The 23,822-nt window shown below is 39.8% G+C and overlaps 1 protein-coding gene across 1 annotated transcript; it reads left to right on the forward strand.

Annotated features, from left to right (window-relative positions):
- The first annotated feature begins 9,983 nt into the window (after nucleotides 1-9,983).
- Nucleotides 9,984-22,152, forward strand: kcnk18 (potassium channel, subfamily K, member 18). Its single transcript, XM_076285050.1, is given in 3 exon segments — nucleotides 9,984-10,284; nucleotides 10,484-10,584; nucleotides 20,242-22,152. Coding segments are annotated over 3 exon segments (1,170 nt in total). The 5' UTR covers nucleotides 9,984-10,009; the 3' UTR covers nucleotides 21,036-22,152.
- Nucleotides 22,153-23,822: the final 1,670 nt, after the last annotated feature.

The raw sequence follows: 23,822 nt of genomic DNA on the forward strand, positions 1-23,822 counted from the left end.
CAAACTGGCCCTATTAAGACTACACATCCTGTTCAACTGCTTCCTCTGCCAAAAACTGTTTCAAAATAAAAGTCCTCACTACAATATTTCACTGTTAAACAATTTAACCCTTTAAACTACTGAACTTTTTAACTGTTCAGCCATTGTAACTGTTACTTGTCATCAACTATGACTCCTACCCACTGTAGCTAGTTAGCATGGTTAGCATAGTTAGCATGCTAGCATGTTAGCATGCTAGCATGTTAGCATGCTAGTTAGCATTTTTTACAAAACTGCTAAAAATGATTAGCTAAGTTAGCTAAGTCACATGGTTAGCATAGTTAGCATGCTAACATGTTAGCATGCTAGTTAGCATTTTTTACAAAACTGCTAAAAATGATTAGCTAAGTTAGCTAAGTCACATGGTTAGCATAGTTAGCATGCTAACATGTTAGCATGCTAGTTAGCATTTTTTACAAAACTGCTAAAAATGATTAGCTAAGTTAGCTAAGTCATATGGTTAGCATAGTTAGCATGCTAACATGTTAGCATGCTAGTTAGCATTTTTTACAAAACTGCTAAAAAAAAATTAGCTAAGTTAGCTAAGTCATATGGTTAGCATAGTTAGCATGCTAGCATGTTAGCATGCTAGTTAGCATTTTTTACAAAACTGCTAAAAATGATTAGCTAAGTTAGCTAAGTCACATGGTTAGCATAGTTAGCATGCTAACATGTTAGCATGCTAGTTAGCATTTTTTACAAAACTGCTAAAAATGATTAGCTAAGTTAGCTAAGTCACATGGTTAGCATAGTTAGCATGTTAACATGTTAGCATGCTAGTTAGCATAGTTAGCAAAACTGCTAAAAATGATTAGCTAGATTAGCTAAGTCACATGGTTAACATAGTTAGCATGTTAGCATTGCTAACTACTAAAAATACATTAGCTAAGTTAACTAAGTTAAGTATTGTCCACCTATTTAACCGTTCAATCATTCCAACTATATTAAACCTTATCTTCCAAGCAAATCATTTAACCATATAAACTATCCACCTATTTAACTGTTCAGTCACTCCAACTATATTAAACCTCATCTACCTAGCAACCAATATAGTTTGTTTTTACTCTGTATGATATTTTACATCATATTTTTTGCATTTTCATGCACTGTATTTCCTTCAGGAAATGCTTTTCTAGTTATTATTATTATTATTATTATTCTTCTTCTAACGCACTTAATGCAGCTTCAACCGTTTAACGTAGAAACTTGATTCAAACTATGTTACGTAGGTCTTACTTAGGACATGTGAGCTTTGTATTTTTCAACTTTGTAACTTTTATACTTTTTAAACTATTAATTAAAAACTAATCAAAATTTCCCCATTGACTTAACATTATGATTATGACATCACAATACGGCCGTTAAGCAATTAGAATCCTATGGCAGGTGTTCGGGCCACCTGTTTCAACTGCCAGTCTCAGGCTTTAAGCATACAAACTGGCCCTATTAAGACTACACATCCTGTTCAACTGCTTCCTCTGCCAAAAACTGTTTCAAAATAAAAGTCCTCACTACAATATTTCACTGTTAAACAATTTAACCCTTTAAACTACTGAACTTTTTAACTGTTCAGCCATTGTAACTGTTACTTGTCATCAACTATGACTCCTACCCACTGTAGCTAGTTAGCATGGTTAGCATAGTTAGCATGCTAGCATGTTAGCATGCTAGCATGTTAGCATGCTAGTTAGCATTTTTTACAAAACTGCTAAAAATGATTAGCTAAGTTAGCTAAGTCACATGGTTAGCATAGTTAGCATGCTAACATGTTAGCATGCTAGTTAGCATTTTTTACAAAACTGCTAAAAATGATTAGCTAAGTTAGCTAAGTCACATGGTTAGCATAGTTAGCATGCTAGCATGTTAGCATGCTAGTTAGCATTTTTTACAAAACTGCTAAAAATGATTAGCTAAGTTAGCTAAGTCACATGGTTAGCATAGTTAGCATGCTAGCATGTTAGCATGCTAGTTAGCATTTTTTACAAAACTGCTAAAAATGATTAGCTAAGTTAGCTAAGTCACATGGTTAGCATAGTTAGCATGCTAGCATGTTAGCATGCTAGTTAGCATTTTTTACAAAACTGCTAAAAATGATTAGCTAAGTTAGCTAAGTCACATGGTTAGCATAGTTAACATGTTAACATGTTAACATGCTAGTTAGCATAGTTAGCAAAACTGCTAAAAATGATTAGCTAGATTAGCTAAGTCACATGGTTAACATAGTTAGCATGTTAGCATTGCTAACTACTAAAAATGCATTAGCTAAGTTAACTAAGTTAAGTATTGTCCACCTATTTAACCGTTTAATCATTCCAACTATATTAAACCTTATCTTCCAAGCAAATCATTTAACCATATAAACTATCCACCTATTTAACTGTTCAGTCACTCCAACTATATTAAACCTCATCTACCTAGCAACCAATATAGTTTGTTTTTACTCTGTATGATATTTTACATCATATTTTTTGCATTTTCATGCACTGTATTTCCTTCAGGAAATGCTTTTCTAGTTCTTATTATTCCTCTTCTTCTAACGCAGTTAATGCAGCTTCAACCGTTTAACGTAGAAACTTCATTCAAACATTGACGCGTAGGTCTTAATTAGGACATGTGGGCTTTGTATTTTTCAACTTTGTAACTTTTATACTTTTTAAACTATTAATTAAAAACTATCAAAATTTTCCCATTGACTTAACATTGCCCTTTATGACATCACAGCAATTAGAATCTTATGGCAGGTGTTCAGGCCAGCTGGCCCAACTGCCATTCTCAGGCTTTAAGCATACAAACTGGCCCTATTAAGACTACACATCCTGTTCAACTGCTTCCTCTGCCAAAAACTGTTTCAAAATAAAAGTCCTCACTACAATATTTCACTGTTAAACAATTTAACCCTTTAAACTACTGAACTTTTTAACTGTTCAGCCATTGTAACTGTTACTTGTCATCAACTATGACTCCTACCCACTGTAGCTAGTTAGCTAAGTTAGCTAAGTAACTTGGTTAGCATAGTTAGCATGTTAGCATGCTAGTTAGCATTTTTAGCAAAACTGCTAAAAACGATTAGCTAAGTTAGCTAAGTCACATGGTTAGCATAGTTAGCATGCTAGCATGTTAGCATGCTAGTTAGCATTTTTAGCAAAACTGCTAAAAATGATTAGCTAAGTTAGCTAAGTCACAAGGTTAGCATAGTTAGCATGCTAACATGTTAGCATGCTAGTTAGCATTTTTAGCAAAACTGCTAAAAATGATTAGCTAAGTTAGCTAAGTCACATGGTTAGCATAGTTAGCATGCTAGCATGTTAGCATGCTAGTTAGCATTTTTTACAAAACTGCTAAAAATGATTAGCTCAGTTAGCTAAGTCACATGGTTAGCATAGTTAGCATGCTAGCATGTTAGCATGCTAGTTAGCATTTTTTACAAAACTGCTAAAAATGATTAGCTAAGTTAGCTAAGTCACATGGTTAGCATAGTTAGCATGCTAACATTGCTAACATGCTAGTTAACATAACTACTAAAAATGAAAACATTAGCTAAGTTAACTAAGTTAAGTATTATCCACCTATTTAACCGTTCAATCATTCCAACTATATTAAACCTTATCTACCAAGCAAATCATTTAACTGTATAAACTATCCACCTATTTAACTGTTCAGTCATTCCAACTATATTAAACCTCATCTACCTAGCAACCAATATAGTTTATATAGTATATATTTTTTGCATTTTCATGCACTGTATTTCCTTCAGGAAATGCTTTTCTAGTTCTTATTATTCCTCTTCTTCTAACGCAGTTAATGCAGCTTCAACCGTTTAACGTAGAAACTTCATTCAAACATTGACGCGTAGGTCTTAATTAGGACATGTGGGCTTTGTATTTTTCAACTTTGTAACTTTTATACTTTTTAAACTATTAATTAAAAACTATCAAAATTTTCCCATTGACTTAACATTGCCCTTTATGACATCACAGCAATTAGAATCTTATGGCAGGTGTTCAGGCCAGCTGGCCCAACTGCCATTCTCAGGCTTTAAGCATACAAACTGGCCCTATTAAGACTACACATCCTGTTCAACTGCTTCCTCTGCCAAAAACTGTTTCAAAATAAAAGTCCTCACTACAATATTTCACTGTTAAACAATTTAACCCTTTAAACTACTGAACTTTTTAACTGTTCAGCCATTGTAACTGTTACTTGTCATCAACTATGACTCCTACCCACTGTAGCTAGTTAGCTAAGTTAGCTAAGTAACTTGGTTAGCATAGTTAGCATGCTAGCATGTTAGCATGCTAGTTAGCATTTTTAGCAAAACTGCTAAAATGATTAGCTAAGTTAGCTAAGTCTCATGGTTAGCATAGTTAGCATGCTAGCATGTTAGCATGCTAGTTAGCATTTTTTACAAAACTGCTAAAAATGATTAGCTCAGTTAGCTAAGTCACATGGTTAGCATAGTTAGCATGCTAGCATGTTAGCATGCTAGTTAGCATTTTTTACAAAACTGCTAAAAATGATTAGCTAAGTTAGCTAAGTCACATGGTTAGCATAGTTAGCATGCTAACATTGCTAACATGCTAGTTAGCATAACTACTAAAAATGAAAACATTAGCTAAGTTAACTAAGTTAAGTATTATCCACCTATTTAACCGTTCAATCATTCCAACTATATTAAACCTTATCTACCAAGCAAATCATTTAACTGTATAAACTATCCACCTATTTAACTGTTCAGTCATTCCAACTATATTAAACCTCATCTACCTAGCAACCAATATAGTTTATATAGTATATATTTTTTGCATTTTCATGCACTGTATTTCCTTCAGGAAATGCTTTTCTAGTTGCATTTTAATATGCTACACATCTATACACCAAATCTAAAGTATGCCTAGGCTACATGCAGAACATTGAATGTTATTTAAGAGGTGAAGAATGGCTTTTGTTGTGGAATTGATTTTCACTTTGAGGAGGAGCTACTCGCTCGTCTACAGCCACTCATGACAACGTAGCCGTAGCCGACTCGTACTCATGTAGCCTAACCGGCCGGCTGATCCGACTAACCCGGCTCTGCGGGAAGTTAACCAGTTATCTCAGACTGCTTGCTCACTCAGTCGCTTGAGTTGATTTGTGGAGTTGTGGTTATCCTACTTACGAAATGGTTACATTTTTGGCAGATATGATGGCTAGTAGGCTAGCTAATGTTGCAAGAGGTTTGTGTGTGGCGCTGTTTATCGTTTTAGATTGAATTGTAGTAGGACTCAACTGATCCGAGTTAATGATAGGCCTACTAGAGACTCGCGACTCGTGGGTTAATTTAAAGATACGGGTGAAAGATCCGAGTGAATCACGACTCAAACAGGCGTAATTGCGACACAGGTACGATGCTTTCTGGAAACAGGTGTAACAGTGTCGTTGTTTGGTCGCAAGTTGCGTCGTACCATGGTGGTTGAGCAACGTCGTTGCTAACTTTTTTAGAAACGACCCCCAGGGACGCAAAGTTTGGTCGTTTGAACCATATGTCTATGGTTTGAACTACTGCCCCTAGGCAGTCGCACTTGTGTCGTTCCTTGGTAGTTCCTGTTGGTGTCCGGAGCGCCTAACCAAAAATCACAACCGCCTAACCAAAATTTGCAAAGTGGAGGTTTATCTCGTGACTCAATGATTGATCTATCCTGTAGTTTAATTTTGATTAAGACACTGACTCCCCTGCTTGGCTCATTCTTGCTATTTATGTTAATTCAAGTATTGCCTTGCTTTTAGTAGCCTATTATAATCTTCACAGACCCTGCATCAGCAGTGACAAATGGTGTAGTGGCTAAAGCAGATGACGTATTATCCCAACGTTGTAGGTTCGATTTTCTGATGTGAGATTTTCCTCTTGCTTCTCGCTACCTGCAGGTGAACTAGTGTGACACGTAGATTCAATTGTTTTTGACTGATATATTGTACCTATGGTCTCTCGATGTAGAGTAATTATATACATAAATATGTATGGTCAAAACCTATTGTCTCGTAGGCCTACTCTTACTCAGAGATGAAAAGAAGAGATAGGGTGCGAACTCCGGCCGAGCGCGCAGTGCACCGACGCGCTGCCGTTAAGCCACGGGACAGATGATAACCTAAGGGATAGCCTACCCAGATATTCGTCCAGGCTATATATTTTTTCCAACATAGATATTTAACACAAATAATGGCACATATTGGTCGGCTTCAGTAAAATGTTTTATATACTTGCAATTAATAGGTTTAGATTTTTGCAGATGATAATGACAATGCCAGCATTAATCACTCGGTTTAAATGAGAAAAATGTCAACATAGGCTGTGGCAGAGAATTTCTAGGGGGTGGGGTATTACACGTTGCCACTGTTTCCACCAATGATATCTATCGCTGCATCATCAACAACGTTGTTGGAACTACAGTGTTCAAACGGCGGAGGTAGCGAATTGCGACACAGGTACGATGCTTTCTGGAAACAGATGTAACAATGTCGTTGTTTGGTCGCAAGTTGCGTCGTACCATGGTGGTTGAGCAACGTTGCTAACTTTTCTAGAAACGACCCCCTGACCTGACTTGACCCGAGTTTACGTGTAAGTCTGTGTGTGCCTGTCAGCACTCATGATTCTACAACTTTTTACCGCATTGCCATGAACAAAGTAAAGGCAAAAAAGGTGATCTTTGTCGAACAAATTGGGATGCAATGTGAGCCTTGAATTGAATGCCATGCAGGAATTTGCTAGGATCTCAAAACCACGAACAAAACACACAATAGCGTTGGATTATAAACATGCTTTGCTACAATGAAGCCATGAAACGTTTCCAGAGTGGAAGGAAGTGATAAAAGAAAAAGCGAGGAGGAATTGCCTAAATTAACCAACTTCTTCCAGTCGAAGAATTCCTCCACGGAAGAAAGTAATTTGCATAGCTCTTGTACTAGCTATATTCTTCTACTGATGATGATGATGATTATGATGTTGATCTAAGTGAAACAGTCGTAAGGGATCACTGTCACTGCCGAAGTCCGCACTGGTGCTGTTGGTGCTGCTACGGACACCATTTCAGTAGCAGAAGCTTTGGGTGCAAACGAAACCAGTACGTGAGTAGCCCTAACACAATACCTAGCACTAGGCTACAGTTATCAGTGACGACCCTGCGTTATGGCCAGACACCGTAAGAGATGCAGAGCGAGTTGAAATCGTTAAAAAAAAGGCCCTGTGCAAATTAAGAACTTTGAATTCCCCAAAAATGCAGATAAACCACCCAGAAGATTCACGGTTAAACATTATTTCATGACCATGAAAAATGGAGAAAAAATAAACAGAAAATGGCTAGTTTATTCGGTCAGTGCAGACGCTGTTTATTGTTTTGGATGTCGGCGTTTTGGAAGATCGAACACCTCAGTTCGCACGCACAACACTCACTCTCACACTCTCTCTCTCCCCCTCTCTTCTACACATAGCCTACACAGACAGACTCTCATACATAGCTACAAAGAGTATATTCACACACAGAGACCCCAAACCCCTAGCCTACTCTCTCTCTCTCACACACACACACACACAGACCATTCATAATTGTAATACTTTCAAAGGTTTTTACTAATGTTTTTTGATTGTCATCTATGGCAATAAATATTTGTTGTATTTGAGTATGCCTCAGCGTCCCATTATTACAGAAAAAAGTGTGTTTTAGTTTTAGGGTTGTGGTGTGTGTGTGTGTGTGTGGGGGGGGGGGGGGGGCTGGGAGGGGCCGGGCCTCAAAGTGTCCAGGTCCGCCCCTGACGGCACACTAACATCCTGTGTGAAGAAAAAATAAACATAGGCCTACCATAGCCTAAAATTTCAAATAATACACAGATATGGCCTTATTATGGCTTCTATGCAAGACCTGCTCAATAAAACAAGCGCCCTCTGTTTCATTTAGGTGACTATATCTAATTTAATTGTTGTTATGAACTGGATATGTAATGATTCTATGAATACTGGATATGGGGCCCCCGTTGTACAATGCCTGCAAATTCTTTGATGCAACGGTTGCTTTTCTGGACCAGTGAGTGACATTTGGGTAATTTTCTGCGGCACACCTGATCTCTCACGGCACACTAGTGTGCCCCGGCACAGTGGTTGAAAAACACTGGTCTAACCGTTCATGTGCTGTTGAAACGGCGTAAATAGGCGACCCACGTGGCCAGCACTAACCTCAGAGCGTGGTAAACAAAATCGGATATTTCAGGCAGTAAATGCTCAATGCTTGTTCAAATCTACACACCTATGGCTACTGAAAAATGTAAGGTTCATTTATCAAATGCTATTTTGAAGTATTGAACGAAAGTGGTGATAATTGGAGGCGTTACGATACACATGCACACAGCTCAGAGATGTGTGGCCCGTTTTCTTTTCATTTTCTTTTAATTACTGTTACAGGTTACATTCACCACACTGATGGGGAAAGGGGTGGGGGTGGGGGGGCACTATAGCTATTATAGTATTCTATTATTATTATTATTATTATTATTATTATTATTATTATGATTAGCTTATATTCATAATTGAAATTAACTTAAGAAGACAATAATGAAATGTAAATTCCTGCAGTGGAGGCCATTTTCAATCCACGTGCCTGTGTTTTTGTCATCCATAACAGAATGAAAAAGGAAGTTTAGTGTAACTTTGTAAGATTTATAATCTTATTCTTAATACTCTGGATGATTTATTTAGAATAGTATGGACAGACATCAACTTTATATGTTTGCAAACACGTACGATGCATGGCCACCTGACGGACCTTACATGGTAAAGGAGATGACAGACGCCAGCCACTGACCATGGTGCCCCAGAAGGTATGCCATCTGAATATATGTTCCAAGAGGTATGTTTGACTGCCCTCTGGTTGGGCATAACATCTTTAAAGCAAGCTATGAGAGCTGATGTATACCTTGGGGAAAAGATATTCTCTGTAAAGTCTTGGCATGGCCACACACCATCCTTTTATACAAACTGTTATTACCGATAAATATTTATTCTAGTAACACTGGCCATGCACTTCAGCTGTCATCACATGGACAGTCCCGTTTGAAGAAGGGGTCCTCTCTGTTCTAGTTAGAATGCAGTCATGTGACTTGCCTTGCAACATCTTCTTATATGGGGCTGTCAAGGTTCAGATTTTATTTACCTTAGAGCAGCCATTTCCCAGCTAAAAGTTAACTCTTCTCAACTGTTAAAAAAGGGAAGTAATGAGTTTTGATCAAATATGTGCAACGAACTCCAATACACTGTTAATTTGTGCCTTACCAGAGAATGAATGAATGAAACGGGGAAGCAAAGGGGCAAACTGTGTGTGTGTGTGTGTCAGAGAACAAAAGCCAGAGTTGTGTGAGATCATGGATGGATTATTTTGTTGCTAACATCAACACAGGGACTTCTGCTCCAGTAACCCACAGAGTTAGGGTTAATGTAGGCTATCAGCCAGCGTGGAACAGACATCCCCAGTCAGTTGTTGAGGACTAATGCTAATTATAGTCTGTTTGCGCTGATACACCTGTCGTCTACTCTAGGCCTTTCGCGTCTTTAAAAACACAATAAATTATGCTAAAAGCATACAAACTTCTTAGGTTTTTTGGACCAAATCACAGGAAACAGATTCATCATCTATAGCCTAGGTCTAACAATAGCCTATGATTAGCCTATTAAAACAAACGTCGAATAGACCGATGCACCTACAGTAATAGACCGTGTCCTGACCGGGAGCAACTGTCGAATGGGAGGAGTGATGAGGATGATTATGATGACAGGTTGGGTCAATAACACATAACACTAGTGGTCTCTAGGAAGTGATCCCAAGTGGTGGTGAAGATTCAGCGAAACGCGCTTGTCGCGCTCTACTGGGTGTGCGCGTGTGGATGCTGCTGGTATGCGGGAACACATGTGCCACGAGCAGTGTATTTCCTTTCTGCTCTTCGTACTATAAACATGTCCGTGGCTACAAACGGAAATCCGCGTGAAAGACGAAGATGCTACACTATCTTCTGGAGACTTTTCCCGCACGTTTTCTTGATTTTGTCTCTCATCGCGTATGCCGCGTTGGGAGCTGTGGTGTTTTGGAAAATTGAAGGAGGAAGAAAATTGACTGACCAACAGGAATACAACGAATTCGTCTTGAAATTAATGGTTCAAACAAACGCATCAGGTAGTGTATAAAGTCTGTTAACTCTAAACTCAGATTAGTTATCTAGCCATCTATTTAGGCCCATCTCTTTATCAAACTAAACTAGGCTAACACTTTATTCTATAGTTAGCTATTGCTCAGACCTCAGAGGTCTTGTTCACTTACTTTGGTATTTTCATCAGAGCTGTGTTTGCCTACAGTAAGTGTGAGTTTTTGTTCCATCTCAATTAATTACATTAATTAATTACACCAGATACATTGTTTTAAGCCGTTGACAGGGTGCTAAGGGAGGAGCTGAAAGCTATCTGGCTTCAGCATCCAGACAACTGGTCGTTTTATGGATCTCTTTTCTTCTGCTGCACTGTATTCACAACAGTGGGTAAGTGTCACATTTGCACAACCCCCATTCTGGTTTACTCAGAAAGTAAATATCATCTATTCAAAAATGAATGACATTTCCTAACCAGTGACAAGCTCAGCTCAAATGAAGTAGCCTAATAGCAGATGGTGTGTTTGTGTGTGTGTTTTTGTGTGTGTGTGTGTGTGTGTGTTGTCTGTCTCTTTCTGTGTGTGTGTGTGTGTGTGTGTGTGTGTTGTCTGGAAATCGGTCAGACTAGAACAGCATAGTGTTTGCGTAGGGCGCTTGTTCATTATGCACTGGTCACTGGCCAGAGAGCTTTCCTCGCAAGGTTACTCATGGCAACCAGGCATGTTAAGAGGATGTCTATGTGCATTTAGCCTGTATGAAGTGAAACCACTAGCATTAAATGCTCATGTTGACACAACGAAAGGAGAGGTAAGTCATTTTATTCACAGGAACAGTTGCGCTCAACTACAAAAATGCATGTCCTCTTTGGGTGCAAGTTAAAGCAACACCAAAGAATTTTCCCTCTGTTGCACGCACGCTATTTGTTTATACAGCACCGGCTTTGCAAATAACAATGTCCACAGTAGAATATGTTGCATGATTTATGAAAGTAGGCCTACAATGTATTGCGACATCAAACGCAAGTCAAATTTGTAGTTTCTTATGTCTCATTCCATCGAACTACAGATCCGCTACCCGATCTGGCAAACTTATAGTGCGGTTATAGCCGATAGAGGGCTGCGAAGCGAATGCAGAAGTGCCGTTCACTCTGTTACAAGTTGATGAACCACTGAAACGATTTTGGAAACATTATTTTAAGGTACAAAAAACTCTTTGGTGTTGCTTTAAAAAAAGCTCTTAATAAGTCTTAATTCAACCATTATCTTCAACAAACATACGTTTCGGCCCTAGGCCATCATCATCATCATGGAGTATGTCATGTTGTAATCATTTTTTATTTTCATGTGATAATATGAGAATGATCTTTTCAGTTGACTCCCATCCAGTCTGCCCTCAGTTTTCAACTTTTGCATGTTATCGTTGATTCTGTAACAGAAGAAAGTTGCCATGACTACGCTCATCCTCTGATAACTCAGAATGCATCATGCAAATAAGCACACGTTTCTTAAAGGGCTCTAGGCCAGTATTTTAATGGTCACTGCCCAGAGCTAATTCTGTTAATTGCTAAAATTGCTTTTATTTTACAAATGAAAGCAGGATGGTAAAATATCTGATCCTTGGAGTGAATGACTAAATTATTGTTGGGCTTGGCAAAGCTATAAAACTTCTATGTGGTTGGATGTCCAATCTGCACCACAGCTATCAACAGCTGTACCAATTCAGCTGTGCATAAAACGCCGAAATGAAAGTATCACAAGGTTCACGCAGCCCTGAGCATAGGAATGGCAGTGGTTAACCAAAGTAATTGGTTAATTGAAGTAGTTGTGTATGTTCTCAATTACTCAGGTGTGGGATGACCTGTGCATCTTTAAACACTTTTTCTCGAGGAATTGGCTGGGTGTCAGCACACATTCAGCCACGAGTTAAGCAGTAAGATATTTCCTGTTAACAGGGCATCTGTGTGAACTGTGTGAAACATCAAAAGTGTGACATCATGCCTGAGAGCACTCACTGTGTGTGTGTGTGTGTGTGTGTGTGTGTGTGTGTGTGTGCGAGTGCGCGCATGTGCGTGTACATGTGTGTGTGTGTGTGTAACGTTGCTGTGCCAGCCCACAGGAAGCAGACTCTCAGCTGGAGCGCAGCACCTTCCTAATTCTAATGTGATCAGTGCCAGTGATCCATTTCCTCTCGGCTGATGATCTCATAAGAATCTTGGAGTATAATGGTGCAGAGTGGTGGTGGTGGCAGTGGTGAGGCTAATGGGTGATGTGTGTGTGTTTACTTTGTGGGTTCACTTTAAAGTAAGCCAAAGAACCCAGAGAGGGTATGTCACTGAAGAGAGAGGAATGTTGAGGAAAGGTCATTGATGAATCATACATATTATGGATACTGACTGTTGTTAGTTGACGATCGACAAATGTTTCTAATGACAGAGAGAGACAGGGTGATGTTGCAGAGTTGCATTTGAATGATGTAGTCTAGTAAAAGTAATATTGAAAAGTTTCACAGACTTGTCAAACAGCGTGCCTAACAGCTACAGACAACTTTCAGTCTGGTTTCTAGCACTCAAATAGTTCTCATTAAGGTTTTAAATTACATACACCTCAAAAACTAACCAACTAGACATCAGTCCTAGTGTTATTGAACCTCGGTGCATCCGTTGACACTGTTCACTGTTGATCATAATATATTACTACACAGATGGTAAAAATGTGTTGGATTGTTAGGTACTTATTCAAAGATTTCTTTAGTGATGACATCCAAATTCCTTTAGCTCTCATACCTAAAAACAATAGCATCTAATTCCCCCTAATGACCCTTAGAATCTCTCTGTCAATCATCAAACATGCCCTTACCATGCACTTCTCTTATTCCCTCCCTCTCTACATCCTTCTACCTGCATTTCCTTAACACTTACAGTAAATACTTTGACTAGTACATGGATTTCTGTACTCCCACCCTTTGGTAGTAATATTTATTAAAGTAGCATTTATAATTACCTAGGTCTCCTTTGCATTGTAGCTTGACTGTTATTCCTAATGTTGTACGTTGCTTTGAATAAAAGCAGTTGCTAAAAGAATACATTTCAAATGTAAATAATTGATGTCTCAAAACTGGTATGGTCAATATAGTCAGTATTAGTTGCCGAATTATATGTTTATTACACATAAACTATAAATATAGGCATGTAATAATTGCTGGATGATATTGTTATTCAATGTCAAGTCTCTATTTGATCATGACAAGACAATAGACTACTAGCTAGATTATTTCTGGTCTGAATGTCTGGGAAAGTCTCTTGTGACATTATGTACACCCGGACAGTAAAAAAACAGCCTAGGTTGGGGACAGGACCAGGAAGTGAAAGGGTGGAATGAACATCATGCTGGTAATGAGAGGTGGAGTATCTGGCATAATATCCCTCCCAACCATCTTGATACATTTCCCTCCGGTTGTGGGAGCTAAAAATCTCTTTAAAAGTCTTCCAAGGAAACTGCAAGATTTAGTGGAGCCTCCTTTCAATCTGTCCATTATCCCCCTCCCCACACACACAGTTAGTGGTTTTGCGGAGATGGTAATTTAGCTAGCAATCCCGGACCAATGATAGATGACAAAGAACAGCAAAGAGCTGCACGGATTTTTACACATATACCTAGACCAATGCTAGTGTAAATTGCATTTATCATGGGATGAAAGTCCTCCTTGGAATATAAATTCCAACTGGTTCTAAAGATATATAAGTAAGGGATAATGGACGACACGGTGGTCTGTTCACAGAAGTTAATGCACGGTCGAGGTTGTAAAACGGCCCCGAAGCGGAGATGCGGTGCATTAACTTCTGTGAACAGACCACCGTGGAGAGGATGTTTAGACTCAAAAAGAATGTAATTGCGCCGATCAATACAGTAGGCATTGCATTGAGTGCATTAAGTGACGGCTAAAACTGCATCAGCATGTCATCCACCTTTTTGAAGAAGAAAGATTTATAGCTACAGTATGGCTTTATTGCAAGCCTTACAATTACATAATGTAAGATAACCATACTCTCATATGACTTAAGGATTTATAGCTATGGCTTTATTGGAAGGCACCATGCGGTAAAGGATAGTGCCAAGGCTTTTAACAAACAACTGAAAGGTGTAGAATATCACAATTCACAGAAACCATTGTTGTTTGTCTCTGAAGCACAGGTGTGCAAAATGTATCTTTAGATTAAGACTGACGGATCCCAGAACTTCTCTTTACTTGAATTCAAATTAATTTACTGATTCAGGACAACACTCAAGTTCAGGCTGTGGCCTTTCTTTCGGTGGCTCAGGAGGTAGAGGACTATCCCAGTAATAGAGCCCGACCAATATGGGATTTTTAAGGCCGATAACGATTTAAATATTTGACGGTTTCAAAAAACGATAAACAATAAATCAGACAATATTAATTTTTAACAAGCACAATGTAAAAATGTACTCTGATATTTACCGAATTGAAAAGTTCTATCTGGTATTCAGGTATTCTGGTATTCTGCTCTTATACATTTGTGTTTTTATTTGCTTTTTTTGTGTTTTTTACACACTATTTACCCGATGAAGGTCTGAGACCGAAACGTTGTGTTTATAAATGTTTACAAATAAATGTTTGCATGTGGAATGGACAGTGTGCTAGCCTAGAAATCTAGACACACCCTAGCGGCAGCAAATTACATTTGCTGCCAGGGCCTACATCTTGATGTGGGTCTGGCTCGTCAGGCTAACAGTGTGCGGGATCTCTTCTAAAACCACTACACGCTATTAACAACATTAACAAGTTACAATACTTTGTGTTTTTGGAAAGGAAAATTCCATAATGTAAGATAACAACCATACTCTCATATGACTTAAGGCTTGTAAACATTGCCTGCGTTGCGTCTGCAGAACGGCCCCGTTGCGTGTTCATTTTCATTCCGGTACCCATATTAACAGGTTACAGCAGCCACAGTGCCAGACACGTCCCAAAGCGTGCTGCAACCACAACCCAGCTAGAGAATAGAAGACGCCTATTTTTTTCGAGCAGTTCTGTGCAGAAATACACTGAAAAGACCAGTTGGCAGTCATAATTTGTGTTTAAAAGGGGAAGTGGAAGCTACATGTGTGCTATAAAGTAGCAGAAATAGGCCACCAACCAGACTCTAGGACAAATTGGCCCAAATGAGGATCAGTATATGGGCAATTCCATGCAAAGATCATCCTTACCATGGAAAAAAAGTTGTGCATACGCAAATAGAACTGTTGTTAAAATCTTCATTTAGGTCTATATTTTATTGTTTGTAACTGATCTGATTGAATTTGATGAAGAATGACACTCTTTTTACATCATAAATATGGTGTGCAACCATACAGAAACAACTCTTTTTACATGGTAATATTATACATATTTCAAAAGTGGATAAATGGACCCAATGTTCAAACAAATTGTGTCATTTGACAAATTCCAGATTGACAAGGGAATGGTAGACCAATGTCTATGCTCAGCTTGCCTTTAAGAGCACAACTCCTTACATTTGTAAGGCTTTTGTTTTTAAGTCAGCAAGTTCCATGGCCATGTCACATCCATAACGTTTTATAGGAAAAGTTTATGCTACACATACAGTGTTGATGCGACAATGTCCATAGTGTCTGTGCAAAGCTGATTTATATCAATGTAAAGTGTGATGACCAAATTGTGCCCCTTTCTTACTTTTAAAACCTTTAATGGTGCGTTATGGATGTGACGTTATGGATGTTACATAATGTGAATTTACAAGACTGGGGACTTTATTATACCTAAAAGCCGATAAAAAGTCTGTTCTGGTGGCATGTCAGTTTCAACGCATTTCAACTTAGTGTTTACAACTGACATTTCAAACATTTCAAAGATTATTAGGTTGATCAAAACCACAGGGAGGCCTTGCCTAACCATTAGCAAAACAAACATAATATTAAAATACCTCCAGTGATTAGCCTAGCCATAGCCTATTTTCAAGTGGCCTAATAACGAAAATCTGAGCGATTATCTTCCTGTAACTGTCATACTAATGTTGTACAGTAACTGGATTATCGTGTTAGCTGGTGAAGATGGCTGACTTTGCAGCTGGAGTTAACATAGCAACCTCCTTCTGTTGCAGATCTGTTCAGCCTGCCGTTCACGTCTGCTTAACACAGTTTAATTTTAAATGTGACGCGATATGACAGCATTTGAAGTGTCAGGTTCTCTGTAGCTAATACCCACAGAGTAACATGAGTAAGGGCAGCAATAAACTAGATGTACCGCATAGCGGTACAAAATATGACCGCCTCTCAGTCCTGCATATTCTCTTCGCAAAAATAAATCACGCTGTCTTCTCCTACTCCTCAATTTGTCTTCTCCTACTCCTGCAACTCATGTGCATGTAAATGAGTGTGTGCATATCTGAGTTTGCTTTTGTTTATAAGAGTGTGTGTGTGTGTGTGTCTGTGTGTGTGTGTCTGTGTGTGTGCATGTGCATATGCGTGCCTGTGTTTATGTGTGTGTGTGTGTGAGTGTGTGCGTATGTGTTTGCATGCCCACATGCGTATGTGTGCCTGTGTGTGTGTGTTTATGTGTCTGCATTCATGTTGCCTGTCTGTATGTGTGCGACTGTGCGTGTGCGTATGTGCGTGTGTGTGCATGTGCGTATGTGCGCGTGCATGTACTTTATGTGTGCAAATCACAAATAAGTGGGTATGGGTTAGGTTCATGCGGGCTCTTGAGACTAACATACCATAAATATTTTGTCATCTTGGGTGCAACGGTTCAGGTAGGGCTAGTTATTTAGGGGAGTGGCCACCAAGTTTCATGTTCCCTGGTGTTTCAGTAACCCGGGAATCACTGACCAAAATTGATGACGGTAAAAGAAAAAAAATTATTTCTTTTTTATATTTTAAATTACTTGTTGTCCTGATTCTTCCTGTGGATCTTAGTGGGCACTGAGGAAGCAATAATTTTATCGCTAGTTTTTCATGATTACCATTTCAATTGTTTCATATCAAAATTCACTACTTAATAATGTGTTTTATGTAGTTTGTCGAGGACTGGTTCAGACACGTCACATCCATAACGTGAAACCGTCACATCCATAACGCCAGTTTTTCCTACATAATGCATTACGAAAATGACGCATAGTTTCAAAAACACACTTTTTGTGTTCATTCAAGTCTCCTTCATGGTAAATATATCATAGTTTCGGCAGTTTCCTTTAAAATTCACAGAGTTTGTAGAAAACCTGTAATCTCTCACAAAAGTGTGTCCATTTCATGTCACATCCATAACGCTGATAAAATGCCTTGTATTCTTAGGATGCAATTGATTATATGAAATTTGAGGATTTCTCAGTATTCAGAGGACAGAGGTTGCATTAAAAGTTATGCAAATTAATTCACTGATACTAATTTTGCCCCCACTCTAAGGCATTTTGTTTACCAATATGAGTCCATTGTCACATCCATAACGCTGGAACTGCCCATATGGCTTTCCCTTTCTTAATTTTAAAACAGTTATCATCCGTTATAAACGTGAGACAAATAGGTCAGGCTCTACACAGTTAGTCTGGTAATCAAAACTCATTCACGAAGTGAATAGAGTCTGGTCACTCACAATTGGGATTCCTTTCCAACACTTGCATCGCGACAGGCGCTAACTTTGAAATCATTGATCCACCCTAACCAATCACATTATTCAGGGATTCATAACGTTACTTCCTACTTCGTCTAAACTTTACAAACTGACACTAAACAGCATTGGCAGTCAGGAAACAATATATGTGGGCCTTCCTTTTCTGTAGATAAATGTACACATTCTTCCGACTGCAATATTTGATGTTTGCAGGCGTTGCTGCTAAGTCATTTTTGATTTTGAAACTATTCACCTTATTCCGCGCGCAAACATGGGGGCGCTAGCTTTGCCCACATTGTCTCCGAACTTCCGATTGAGCAGTACATCCATTGCGATACATTGAGATAGCAGAGCTCTATCGAGATGACTGGCATCATATATTATGGGTCATCCTAAAGTTAGGAACGTTTATTTAGGATTTTGGTGACTTAAGACATTTCTGTTATACAGCTTTCCTATCTGAAGTTAGGAAAAAACTGACTTTGGAGCGGCTGTTCTGTAAGTTAGCCTCTCTATCCTCTTCTGCCGTGTTATCCCAATGAAGCTAACTAGACGTAGCTAGCTGACCGGAAGTTTAAAGACAATGTGGAATTTTAAAAAATGGGCGGGGCTGAATAAGGTGAATAGCGTCATCCCCTCTCGTCACTAATTGGGCAGATAATCTGCCAACAGATGGAAACTACGGTGTTCCAGACTAGTATCTCCCTGAAAGGAGATTTAGGTAGGCGTGGCCAGGCTACTACCCAACTGCAAGGTTGCTGGTTCAAGCCTGGCTCCTTCTAACCCCTGAAGAGTCCTTGAGCAAGACTCTGAACCGCAAACTGCTCCCGATGTGCATGTTGGCGTGGCAGCCTCTGCCATCAGTGTATAAATGAGTTTGTGTATAAATGCTTAAATGTGAGGCATTAAATTAAGCGCTTTGCCTGTAGTAGAATAGCTCTATATAAATGCAGTCCATTTATGTTTTGACTCTTTACTTTTTTGTGTTCAGCTAGTTACATGCAATACGCATTTACATGAGAAAAACATAGTATTATGTATTATAAACAGGGGTTAAAGTTGGGGGGGGGGGGAGAACGGAGTTCCGCCACCTCAGATAAATTAATAATAAATATATTCTTTCATACCAATGACATAGCGTGATCATATTGTTAAAAATAAATGGTGAGTTAATTTTCAAGCTAGCAATTCTTGTCCAAAAAGTATTGCTACACCACGATACTCAATATGTTGTCCAACAGTGAGTCATTTTTCGCCATTGCACCGACACTGGATTTTAGGGTTCCCCCACCTGCCAAATCCCACTTTAACCACTGATTATAAATACACTGCCATATGAATGCTTTTATATTAATGGGAAAGCTTTAACTCATGTTTTTATGAGCATTCCTTATAAATGGTAGGTAGGGACAGCAATTACTCTAATTGTCATACTTCTGTAAATATAAAGTTGGCAGCAGGTAGGGTAGTCAAGTGATGGTGTATCCTTGGAGATTGTGTTTGCTGTTAAAACAGTAATAATCTCCATGGCTGTAGTACTTTTTACCTTAGCTCATGTACATAGGGAAGGATTCCATTTGAAAACATGGGGGAGGGGGTTCGTTAGGCTGTTGGAAATTGGTACAATAATTCTGTGAAAAATGCTGTCAGTTTGAGTGTCTTCAAACATGTGTTTGCACATACAGTAGTCATTCGACAACGAAGGATTTATTCACAAGAGATGGCATATATTGATAAAAGAGGCAGATTATTGATTATGTAGTTGAGAGGCACACAATCAATAGTAATGTTTTTTTGCTTTAGGTGTGACTGAAATATGTGTTCATGGTGGTGGCCTTCAGTGACCACTTTAAGCTCTCTGTATGTCAATAACTGTCTTCTTGTGTGTATTCGGATTCAGACATGATTACATAAACCTGTGGTTCTAATCCACCTAGTAACTGACTCCAGAACCAAAGTGGTTGTGATCAGGCAGGCACCCAGCCTAGGACATCCTAGGGGACATATTACCTCAATCCTAGGGGACATATTACCTCAAGCCATGCGAACATGCTGTCTGCAGCATGTTCGCATGTCTTTTATGAGCACCAGACCCTAATTACTCACAGCTCTACTCAAGCACATGGGGTCAATTAATGTTCACTCCTGGCAAGACTCATTAGCAATAGGATATTTACACATTTTTTTTTCTATGTTGATGTGTGTTTATTTAATGTAAAAATGTGAAAGGGTATGAACAGAGAGTCTATGAATCCCACCTGTAGACAGCACACCATCATTTCACTAGCTCAAACTACTGTGTAAGTTGCTAGCAACAAATACGAGTAAGAAAGTATATGCAGTGGTTTTGCAATGCCATTTCATTACTCTGTCTCCTGTGTGTTTTTCTCTGCTGGAACTGCCCAGGCTATGGAGAGATCTATCCTGTCACTTTGCCCGGCAAGGTGATCTGTATCCTCTACGCCATGGTGGGCATCCCGCTCATGCTGCTGGTCATCACAGACGTGGGCGACGTCTTGGCACGCCTCTTGTCACAGGGCTACCACCACCTGCACAAACTGGTGAGGCTCCTGCGTCGGCGGCTGTGGGCAAGTCGCAAGGGGACGCCGGCCGACGGCACGTACACCTTCAGCCACGCGGTGGTGGTGCGCGAGCCGCTGGACATCAGGCAGGTGCTCCGCACGCAGGCCTCGGTCAAGCGCAAGTCCGTGCAGCTGTTCAACAACCAGAAGATCTTCGAGCAGCTGATCGCGCGTGAGAAGCTGGGCCATGTCGTCCCGCTGCTGCGCAGCCACTCTTGCCCTGAGCTGAACCGCGCGCCGACAACCAACTACGCCCTCTGGGACCTGGACGGCATCGGCACCGACATGGACCAGTTCAACGTGCCCATGCTCCTCATCCTGCTGGTGGTGTTCGCCTACATCCTCTTCGGCGGCCTGGTGCTCCCCCTGTGGGAGACGGAGCTCAAGATCTTCGACGCGTTCTACTTCTGCTTCATCACGCTGACCACCATCGGCTTCGGCGACATTGTGCCCTCGCACCCCAAGTATTTCATGCTCACGTTCGTCTTCATCATCAGTGGCATGGCCATCATGTCCATGGCCTTTAAGCTGGGCCAGTCCAGCATCATCAGCTGCTACCGGCGCTGCATGCGCTGCATCAGCCGCGGACGGGTCAAGTACGAGGTTATGCATGACTGACAGATGACGGGACAGAGAGAGACAGCTGCCTAGTCGCCAGAAGGAGCGGAGACTGACATTGTGGGATTCAGGAATTAGTTTGGGAGGGGTCTGTTTTTCTTTATTGAGAAGGATAGACAGCAGAAGCTAACAGTCTGTCATGTTTGTCCAGCAGAGATTCAGAGTGGTTTGGAATAGGCCATAGGACCAAAGGTTTCTAAGCAGAATTGGACAGCCTTGACTAAGTGTGACTTCCTGAAAGGCTTTAGTGGATGTTGTGGCTTAGGTAGTGTTAGCATGAATAATTTAACATGAGCATGAAGCTCAATGAATATGTATGTTAGCCTGTCCCAGGCTTATTTTGTACAGTGTGGCAATCATAATATGGATGTTCAATGCCCACTGGAATTTTGCATAAAGAGTTCTACTGTATAGCAATTGCATTGTTGGTGCTTTCCTGGAGTTTTATGGCTACCAATGATATACTCTGTACAATGCGTTAAACAGGATGGAAATGGATGGATTTTTGCTTACATCTTCTACAAACTGCTCTATTTCATTAACCAGAGTAAGAGTGTTTAGATGGACCTTAAGTGACCTTAAGTGTTTAATAACTCAGCTGTTCGATAGTTTATGTTAGAGATGTCTTTGCCGCATTAATGGTCCCTCAAAGTCTTTCATGATCCCATCCACTGCAAGTGTTTTTGTGGTATGGAATGCCAAGTCATAGATAGATAGATAGATAGATAGATAGATACGTTATTGATCCCCAGGGGAAATTCAAGAAAAGACGTAGAAACAAACACAAAGACACGGAGCTACTAAGCAGGCTGCCACTCTTGCCGGCGCCGGAACCGGAAACCCCCCAAAAAAGTCATGGCATCTCCTGAAGCTCAACATAAACAATAATGTATCATGTTTCATAGAGAGAAGCACTGCTTAATGTCTATGGATTTGAAGACCAGGATTTGTGTAAGTGGTAAGGATTTGAAGACCAGGATTTGTGTGTCAATTGTTTTTCATCATATGTACCTCGCCAGTCTCTTTGCATTATTGCATCCCAAAGAAAATAGAACATTTTCATCTCAGCATTACAATAGAATAATGTATCTTGGTCTGTCTGTGTGCCTGGGTGCTTGTTCTCTAACACCAATATTAAAATAAATGCAAAACATAATGAACAGACTCACTGCTTTTGTGACTCAAGATGTGGAATGGTATTTTGGCATTTTAACAAGAATGCATTACAATTTCTAAGACACTTTAAAGGGGGCAGTAGATTATACCAAAATGTTCTATTTCAAAAGTTTATATAAATCAGTGCAATATCATATAATACTATGTTTAGAGGACAGAGATTTTGTGGATAGGCCGTCAAGAAATGACTAAGAAAGACATGGTAACATGTTTGGTGATCTTTTGCAGTGTGTGTAGTATCAGGGCAACTTGATCAGCCTAATTCTTGGTCTGTCTGTGTGCCTGGGTGCTTGTTCTCTAACACCAATATTAAAATAAATGCAAAACATAATGAACAGAGACACTGCTTTTGTGACTCAAGATGTGGAATGGTATTTTGGCATTTTAACAAGAATGCATTACAATTTCTAAGACACTTTAAAGGGGGCAGTAGTGGTTTGCTGGTTGACCAGCTTGTTAACCAGCTTGTTTGACCACCCTAGGTTGACAAGCTAGACCAGCAAAACTCTTGCGAAAACATTCAGCTGGTTTAACCAGCTTACAATGGTAATTCAGCTTGTTTTGCTTGTCGTACCACCTGAAGCTGGTAGCTGGTGTTGCTAGTCTTACATTGTTGGTTTAACTGGCCATGCCAGCTTATGTTGGTTATTTTAGAAAACCATGACCATCTTACACCAACAATGTCAAGCTTAGCAGGCTGGTCACCAGCATGACCATCTTATACCATCTGTATCCCACATGACAGACTGGTCACACCAGCATGAACAGCTTCCTCAGATGGTCACGCCAGCATGTCCAACTGGTGGCCCAACCAGCTACATAGCAAAGACCAACGCTACCAGCTATATAGCAAAGACCAACGCTACCAGCTACCAGCATAAGCTGGTTTCCAGCTGTTTTTTCAGCAGGGATGTACTTGTATGACTCAGTTAGGATGTAGCCAACGTTCTTATGGAATGGCAATCTGGGACCAATCTGGAAACAATTTCACTGTAATATAATCATATGACATGTTATTGTTCAGAAATAGAATCACAGACAGCTGCATCATTCCGTACTGTAGTACAGTAGTTATATTCGAATGGTCTCTCAGTGAGTGACAGTATAGCCTCAGTAAAGTAGGGGAAGTTAACACTGCCCCCTTCGGGAGACTGCAACTATTCCTGCGAGGCCGCAAAAATACAAAAGGAAAAAGGTGTAGTAAACACTAGATGGCGCCAGAGCATTTTTAGTCAACGTGTTGAAACGCATAGATTGCGTTTGGGAACAGGGACTAAATAAGTACATAGATCTGATCCTGTTACATTAGGTGTAAAGAAGCCCCCTGTAACTCACACCCCATTCACTTTCTCTGTCTATAGCCTACAGAGCATTTATGATGGCACCGTGTGATGGCAGATATTTTGAGCGCAAACCATATAGTTATCGTGGGACTGCGTAAATCACCCTATCTGCTTGAATTTTGTTGTAACAGAAACTACATTTAGTTCACTTTTGAAATGTTATGCTAACGGTTGATTGAGAGTCAGTCGCATGGCACAAGTGTTGCACTTATCCCTCCGAGACGTCAGTCCTGAGGATACGGTACCTCTCCAAAAGCGCTGCTGGTGC

The sequence above is a fragment of the Alosa pseudoharengus genome, unplaced genomic scaffold (assembly GCF_046254945.1).
Source record: "Alosa pseudoharengus isolate Yale_2024_CS ecotype anadromous, Long Island Sound unplaced genomic scaffold, YU_APseudo_1.1 YU_APseudo_1.1_scf_15, whole genome shotgun sequence".
In the NCBI taxonomy this organism is placed as follows: Eukaryota; Metazoa; Chordata; class Actinopteri; order Clupeiformes; family Clupeidae; genus Alosa; species Alosa pseudoharengus.